General features: G+C 38.8%; 1 protein-coding gene and 1 pseudogene across 1 annotated transcript; both read right to left on the minus strand.

The window, feature by feature from the left end:
- Positions 1-2911: 2911 nt before the first annotated feature.
- Positions 2912-3822, minus strand: LOC149252555 (CAAX prenyl protease 1 homolog pseudogene; annotated as a pseudogene).
- A 362-nt stretch (positions 3823-4184) lies between these two features.
- LOC149252556 (uncharacterized) lies at positions 4185-4742 on the minus strand. Its single transcript, XM_089454183.1, has one exon. It carries the CDS (start codon positions 4740-4742, stop codon positions 4185-4187), a length of 558 nt encoding a protein of 185 aa, XP_089310309.1.
- Positions 4743-8533: the final 3791 nt, after the last annotated feature.

The following is an 8533-nucleotide window of genomic DNA, read 5'->3' on the forward strand; positions in this document are numbered from 1 at the left end:
CTGGCCCAACGTCAGCTTCAGGAGGCTCTGCGTCTCATCCTCTCTGGATTCTCTGCGTCTCCCATGCTGGCTCTTTCTGGAGTGCGCAACTCCTGGCTGCCTCTGTGTGGCCTCTCGCTGCCGTCTGCGTCAACCCTCTCCCTCTTCTATGCTGATGCTCCCAGTAACCTCTCTGCCTCTCTACTTCTGTATTCACTGCTCCTCAGTTGCAACTCAGATCACTCCTTCGATTTACTCATCAAGCCTTGCCCCAGAAAATCGAATTCTTGATCAACTCAGTGTGTTCTCCAAGTGACCCTCAAGCCTCCTCTTATACTTTTCTTGTTGACAATTGAACAGTCGAGATTAAGTCCCTAATCAACGACTAAGATTAGATTTGGTTTGATCCATGACTTTTGAACCATTCTAACTCAGTTTATATTAATTCACATTAATATTTTATTTTCCTTAAATTTAGACTTGGGGACTTCATTAAAAATATAATTATTTTAATATCTCCCAAACCGTTAGATTTTGCCCAAACCATTTATGGGTATTGGAAATCTCATGTGCTTTAGCCTCTCCACCAATTTTCGTGGCTAGAGCACATCTGATGCTACCCCAAATCAACAATTAGCTTCTTCTTTTTCACTTGTTTATTATTGGTGTTCTTGATCGTCAAACAACTACCAAACAATGAAGAACAATAAGACAAAAGCACACAAGATATAGGTTATGGGCCAAGGCCAAAACCTTTCCTCTTGAGAGGAAAACCCACAAGAACTCTTCTCTTCTTATAGAACTTCAAATGACGAATTCCAAGACCTATGACCCTTGACCAAGACCCCTCTTAAGACCAAGTCAAGTCACTTTGATCAACTCTTCTTTGAAAATGTCAACATTGGTCAAACTTGGTGCAATACTTCAGAATTCGACTTCTCAAAATTTGGGCAAACTACTTTAGGATTGAGGTCTTCAGCCTTCTCTGCAAAAACCCTAGTTGGCACGTGTGAGACAAAGACAGTGTTTTTCTTCTCTTTTCTCCTTCACTTGGATAGTGGCTTCTTCTCTAATAATTTAGCTTGCAATATGGTTCCTCTTTCACTTGTTTTCGGCCTCCCATTATGATTTGATAATTCTGTCTCTACTGCAGCAAATTATGCCCAAACGTTTTTGCTCGTGTGAGGAATTTCAGCCCTAAAAACAGTCTTTAAAAATTCAGATTCTCCTTCCTTGAAGTCTTCTCTTTCTTCGTTGGATTTAGGTTGCTTTTCCTTCCTTTCATCGAACTTTCATGTTGCTTTCTTGATGTCCTTTGAATGAGGTTGAGTGCTTCTATTTATAGGCTTCTTTGAGTGCCCTAATAGGCCAACTTGTTCCTCTTAGTAGGCCAACTTGTCATCTTTTAAAGGCCGGATTGTTGTAGCACTATGACAAGGTCTTGGAGGGTCTTTGACACTAATTTTGACTTGAGTACATTTTCTTTACAATATATAACATGCCCAAAAGGGGTCTTCCATACATGACAATGACTCAATTGACTTGTTGACTTTGTTATCTCAAAATCAAGCACTGGAAGGCTGCAATCCAGGAAGACTTCAAGTAACTATTTCACACCAAACTTTTGACTAAGGCTTAGCCTCCTTAGCCTGAGAGGGCTCTCTCAAAGGGTTGTTGATTTTGACTATTAATAAGATGGCTAACTCTTGTGAATAACATTGACAAATGATAAAGGCTGGACAAACATTACATAAGTTTCCATTGGGCCTATGGAGTCAAACATACTACAGCAACAATGATGATGCCTTACATAGAAGTCAGGGCATTTAGCATTTGGATGTTCAGAATACCACTTATATAAAACCACAGTTTACAAAGACATACAGGAAGTCAGAGCATGATCAATGAATTCTGAGTGATTATGCATTTGTACAACTGTAAAAGAACACTAAAGAAAATATACCATCACACATTCTGAACAAGAAAATCCCTTATGAATCCTGAGAAGTAAAACAGTCATTTATATTACTGAACTCTGTTTTTTACATAAGCCAAAACAGTCCTCTGTTTTATAAAATATCCCTCTCTCATTACATCACTGTCTTAGCTATTTATAGAATTCTTATTCTACCTAATTCGAGATTCCTCCTCCAGCATGAGGGGAATTCGATAACTGCTTTTGATGACACCTATCTGCTATTCAACTAACTATTAAATACAATAAAGTGCTTAACTGGAGTTCTAAAGAGTTCTAATTTGACTATGACTCTAACTCTATCTTCTATGCATAATGATTTCTCCTTGTTCTTTGACACCTGGTCTTCTTTAGATTTGGCTAAGCTGGATGTTAAATGCGCCATATTGACCTTGAACGCTGAATCCTTTACTGCCCCGTAGTATTAGGAGATGTCCCCTGCTTCTCGGCTTCTGTTTTCATTAATTTGCTCAAATATATATAACAGCATGTTTCTTAGTCTTTAATAATCCAAGGTATGGAACGCTGCCATGTTTCTGATGTGCTGTAGGCTGTATTGATGATGTGTCATCCACTATTTTAAAAACCAAAGAGAAAACGCATTCAAGCTGTCTGATGCATGCTTCAATTCTTTTATGATATGACAAAATGCCACGTCCTTAATACGCTGTCCACCGTTTTCATATGTGTAGGCAAAAGTTCTTGCAAGCTGTCTTGATCTTGTTGAAAGCTGATGGCTTCAGATGATTCCTTGTAGACATACCCCTTTTCAAAATTCCCGCTTGTATTTCAAAACCAGTTGACTGAGATTAGATTGTGTAGCTTCAGCAGTTTCGCAGCGTGCTACGAAACTGCTGTACATTAATCATCTTCAGCAGTTTCGTAGCGCGCTACGAAACTGCTGTGTGATTCCAAAAACACAGTTTCAACCCAAAACTTTGAAATTGTCTGGGTTGATCAGGTGGAAAATAAGGAGCCGGCGGGCAATCTGGAGAACATTTCCTCCTCATTTTTGCACTGCTGAATCCAGGTGTCATATATCACTATACGCTTGTTCTTGTAAAATCCATACATGTATGCGTTGCTGTGTGTCGATCTTGTTGAACCATCAATCACAAATAGCTTCTTCAACGGAAACTTTAGAGATGATGCTAGCCTTTCAATATTCAACCTAAGTTCCCCTTCCGGAAGAGGAGTGAACTTGTTGAAGAGAGGAGCTATAAGAATAGAATATAAAGACATCATCACTAGTGACAGTATAAGCATGAAGGCCCAAAGGTATATTGCTAAATATGGACCTCCTTTCTGCACAATTATGATTATTGCTGAAACAATTGGTGGCCCAAGTAAAACTGAAAAGCCCAGACCCACAACCATATCTCTGAGAAAAAGCCAAATCGTTTGTTTATTGAATCCATGCCGAGCCTCAATGACAAAAGTTGAATACAGTGAAAAAGGCAGATCTATCAACTGAGACCAAAGAGTAACAGCTGCTAAACATATGAGTGTATGAATGATTTCATTATGAGGATCTAAGCCCAAGTTTGCAACTACAACTTCTGATTTCTGCCAAAGGAATGGTAATGCTCGAAGAAGTAAAATTGCTGAATCTCCTATGATGGTCACTGCTGCGTGAACAAAGTGGAAGCGGCTTTTATCAATGCTGTAAGCTCGAGATTTTTCAAACTTATCCTGACTCACCACTCCTTTTAAAGGCTTAGGCAGATAAGGAAGCTTAAGTGACGTATGTTGCCTCATGTCAAGGTATGTCTCAATGAAGTACATGAAGATCATGAAACCAACAACAGCTTCCAAATAGGGAAACGCCATTTTTTAGACCAATCCAAGACAAGCCTCGCCTCGCCTGTAGCGAATAAAGGGCCAACTAGTAAAAGAATGGGATGCAGTAGACCTGATCTCCAGTTGAGTTGAGTGCCGGGGAAGCCGCGATACTAAGGTAATACGGGGGTCAATATAAAGGCATGATGCAATTCCTCCATTAGTTCATAAAAAGGGCAATTTCTCCCTTGCATTATTCTTCATTTGAAGACAGTTCTGGTCATAAAGATTACTGACATCATGTTCACCTTGCATCTGAAAATCGAAACGATTTCACGGGTTGCCTCACATAATCTGTGCAGAAAGATGAATTAAAGAATCCCTCGAGGCCCCACTCATTCTATTAGTGCATATGGAATAATTGCCGAGGGATAGTCTCAGTGAATTTCCGTCAGTTATTCATGTTATTCAGGAGCTTTACAACTTCTCCAATTGCGACTGTTTTACCTTCATCCCGAAGTGTGAACCTTCCAAGTTGAGGAAAATCAGAGAACTTCTCAACACAGATAGTGTCATTTACCTGAATGCGACACAACACAACTGCTCCAGTCTTAACAAAAAGACATTTCTTTTTCATTGGCTTTTTCGTCCTTGGATCCATTATCTCACATTCCTCAACAACAGAATGAATATACAGTACAGCTTTATAACCAACAGTAAATATTGCTTTATGTTCCAGTAGTTCTAATATCTGTAACTGAGCCTCAAACTCCAGCACTGCTTGAATTGGATTTGAAATGGAAGACAAAACAAAGCCTGTAGAGATGTCATCTTCTTCAACACCAGATAATTTCACCCTAACATTTTCTCCAGGCCTTGCATACTTTATTTCATCACTTTCACGATAAACAACTACAACTTTCTCGTGAACCTTATTTGGCGTTATATTTAAGCTGTCTCCTTGCCTTACAGTGCCTGACTCTGTTTTTCCCATAACCACAGTTCCCATATCCTTGACTCTATCTATTAATGGCATCCTGAAAGGACCTTTAGGATCTCTTGGAGGTAACCTGAATGCAACGATTACTATGGGATTGTCAATGAAGGAGTTGTTCCATCAACTTGAATAGCATCAATGACCTCTCCAAAAGTTTGCTGTTGAGCACATCCACAAGAATCCATTATAGTCCTCCACATCATACAACAGAGTGTCCTTTATAGGCACATATCCTGCATCTCTAGACAACTTCTCTAATATTGCATAGATATCCTTTGTTTGAGAGTGCGTTCGGTCTCCTATGACAGAAGTATGCACTGTGTTTTTAATCTCAATCCAGCTCTGATAGAGAAGAAACACGGGACCTCCATCCACAAGAACCCTTTGAGAAATTTTTAAAACATGAATGTTCAGGATTTAAAACATTTTTCTTCAGTGATAACAGACTTAGTGACAAGCCCTAGAAGCACTCAATAGGTTCTTGACCTATAATCAAATAACCTTGAGCATGAAACCCATGCTTCAAGAATGACAATAATAATTTTATTTTTTTCTTTACATAAAATACATAAAATTATGATTACATATGTCATTATGAAGACCGAGCCTAGTTACACATTTCAACACTCTCTCTTAACTAGGGAGGTATTCAGAATCCATACATGGTACTTGGACATTCTCAAACGGAAGAATTTTCATAAGAAGTGTTGGATTGCTAAGTTATCTCATAAGTTGCTTTTTAGCTTATGCCGGAGCATCTCATCATACCCACCAACATTTTCACATAGCAAGGCCTTGACTAACAACTCTATCTCTCCATAAGAACATAACACAATGCTGACGAGACCAATGACTGATAGGCACCATCATCATTGTCTCTCAAGGCACATACCCCACTCTGGTGTTCAAAGGGTATGTCCTTTTAGGACAATTCCTGTCTTGGAATAACACATCCTCGAGGAATTTCCTCTTTGACTACTCTTGCCTATTGGAATCCCTACCACATCCTCAAAGAGTATCTGAATCAATCTCAGATGCTTACCCAATCCTCCATTCTTTATCCATAACATGAAGACAAGAATGACGTTAGTCTCTCCCTCTCAACTAGGGAGGACATACTCATTCCTATAAAAAGAATATGCTCAAGCTCCCTCTCAACTAGGGACTTGCCCAAGTTCCCTCTCACCTAGGGACTTGTTTCCACAACAACTATTTGCTCTTTGGTGGAGATCATGGTACTATTAGCTGCTAGTAGGGCTGCTCTTTTCGATGTCATGAACTTCAACTTCTTCATCATGGAGCCTTCATCTTCTAGATATTCTTGTAGGGCATCGACCATCTCCATCACTTAACTTCAATGAACCATAGGGTTGAACCAATAGTCATGTCATCCTTTTCATCGGAAAGTGATCTTCTAGTCCATATTTGGCTTTTCCTTTGTACAACTACCTCTTCCAAGTTATGTTTCTTTTAGGATCTCTCATCCAATCTTGAGAGTACTAGTTGTAGGTGACATCTACAATTCTCTCAACTCTCTTTTGGTGCCCTTGTTTCATCTCAACCTAATGTTTTTCAAAAATCAAAATGAACATCAAATCAAAGTTACCTTTTATGATGGCCTTTCATCATGACATTTGCTTCTTGCAACATCAACATCCTGCACATTCATAAACACATCTCCAAGACTTTCAATGTCAAGAGTCTCCTTCCTTTACAAACTTTATCAAGGTCTTCATATCTTCTCTATGGAGATGTCATAGCTAATTATTCTAGTTATCAGATGTTGATCACTTATCTTATCTTACGTGACTATAGTTGCATTTTTCACAAACTCTTCTTCCTTTCTTCACATATTGCTTCCCCAGGAATTTCTATACATAGTTCCTTCATCTTGTCAACCACCTCATATTCCATATGAGGTCATATTATGTTGATTTCATCTTATCAATATGTGAACTAGTTCAAGGTATATGCCTTCATGCATCTTTTTAAAGGAAGAGATCCTTCTTCTTCGATCATGCTCATGAGATAGAGCATTCAACCAAGCTATTTTGCAACTATATGATGACATGACTTAATCTATCAAATATATACATATCTCTTTTCTCCTTTTGGTCATCTAGACTTCCTTTGGCAACTTCCTTTCCTTGTTTGAAAGTGCTTCAACCATCTTGACACGCTGCACTCCTTTGTCAGCATATAATCATCCTTCCAAACAATGGATCCCACACAAGGTGGAATGTAGACTATCAATGAGATACTTGCTTCTTAAGTAGAGGTGAATCCTCTTATAAAGATGCTAGTGAAGGATCTCAATGATTCTCATTCTGCAAATGCTCCTTAATGATGATGTATGATGACCTTTCTATCTTCTATCATGTTAGATGACTTTCTTCCAACCATATATGCTACTATTTCGTTTGTCTTTTCATGCTTTCATTGAGGATACCATGAGCTACTTCCTTTCTATCATGATGACTGTTACAACCATGTAGACTTCTACTTCAGCTATTCTTTCAAGCTTCTATACTGATGTCATGAGCTCTTTTCTGCTTGAATCATATGCTTCTAATATGATGCATCCTGTCATACTTACAATGCTTCTCATCTTGTCTGCAATCTTTAACCATAGTAGAGGTCTTTTCACCTCCTACTTCTCTTTGCTATGTACTTGATGCTAAAATGGGTGAGAGACCTTAATAGTGAAGATCTATCCCTTCTTCCTTCCTGGATTTCTTCTCATCAAGTTCTTCTACTTCTTCAGTGATGTCAGCTTCATTCCTTTCTTTCCTTTTCTTGTTGTCCTTCTTGAGTTTTGGACAATCTCTCTTGAAATGACCATATTCTTGACATCCATAGCATTGGATCTTTGACATATCGATCTTCTTCTTTTTCTGAGGACCAAACTTCCCAAATTTTCCTTTTCTCTTAGCCATGGCAACAAATGCTTAAACTTGTTCATTTGATCCAACATCGCTCTTTGTTTTCAACCTAGTTTATTCAATCTTACATAATGACCAAAGTTCAGTGAATGGCTTCCTTCTTTCCATAGATACTTGATACAAAGTTGCCCCATTCATCAAGTGGTGCATTGAGCACAACAATGGTCATTTCTTTGTCGGACATTATTTCCCCTAACTCTTGTACTTGGTCTCTTATTTGTGATACCCTTATAAGGTATGATTTTATCCCTTTTTCCTTTGATACCTTCATCTTGTATAACTCAATTCTCAAAGATATAACTTCTCCTGCATGTTAGTTTTTGGTAGCATCGAAAGTGCCCTATCCTTGAAAATTGGTGGAGAGGCTAAGGCACATGAGTTCTAAAGAACCCATAACCATTTGGTGAAATTCCACCCGGATTGTATTTTATTAAAATAATTAATATTTTTAATGGGTATTAATCAAAATGTGGGTGAGAATGATCTAGAAGGCGGATCAAGTCATGTTTTAATCTTAGCCGTTGATTAGAGACTTAATCTCGGTTGTTGAAGACTCAACATGAAAACTATAAAATGGAGGCTTGGGGTTCATTTGGAAACACACATAAAGAGATTGAAGAAATAGATTTTTCTGAAGTGAGAAGTTCTCAAGAGGAAAATCGATTGGGGAGATCTTACAGCTGAGGGGTAGAGATAATCCGGGAGAAGGACTTTACGGAAAATATAGAACAGAGAGGCGAAGAGAGCTTGCAGAGAGGCAGTGCAGTAGCCGGGAGAGCTTACGCAGAAAAGCTACCTGTGACGCAGAATCCAGAACTGTCGAAACAATTGAAACTGTCGGAATAGCCGGGAGGGCTGACG

The sequence above is a fragment of the Pinus tabuliformis genome, chromosome 7 (assembly GCF_031772625.1).
Source record: "Pinus tabuliformis cultivar Carrire ecotype Pingquan chromosome 7, CPIR1, whole genome shotgun sequence".
NCBI lineage: Eukaryota > Viridiplantae > Streptophyta > Pinopsida > Pinales > Pinaceae > Pinus > Pinus tabuliformis.

What these genes read in the sequence shown, in the direction of transcription:
- LOC149252556 (XM_089454183.1), bottom strand. Translation starts at nt 4,742, where the DNA reads ATGGGAACTGTGGTTATGGGAAAAACAGAGTCAGGCACTGTAAGGCAA.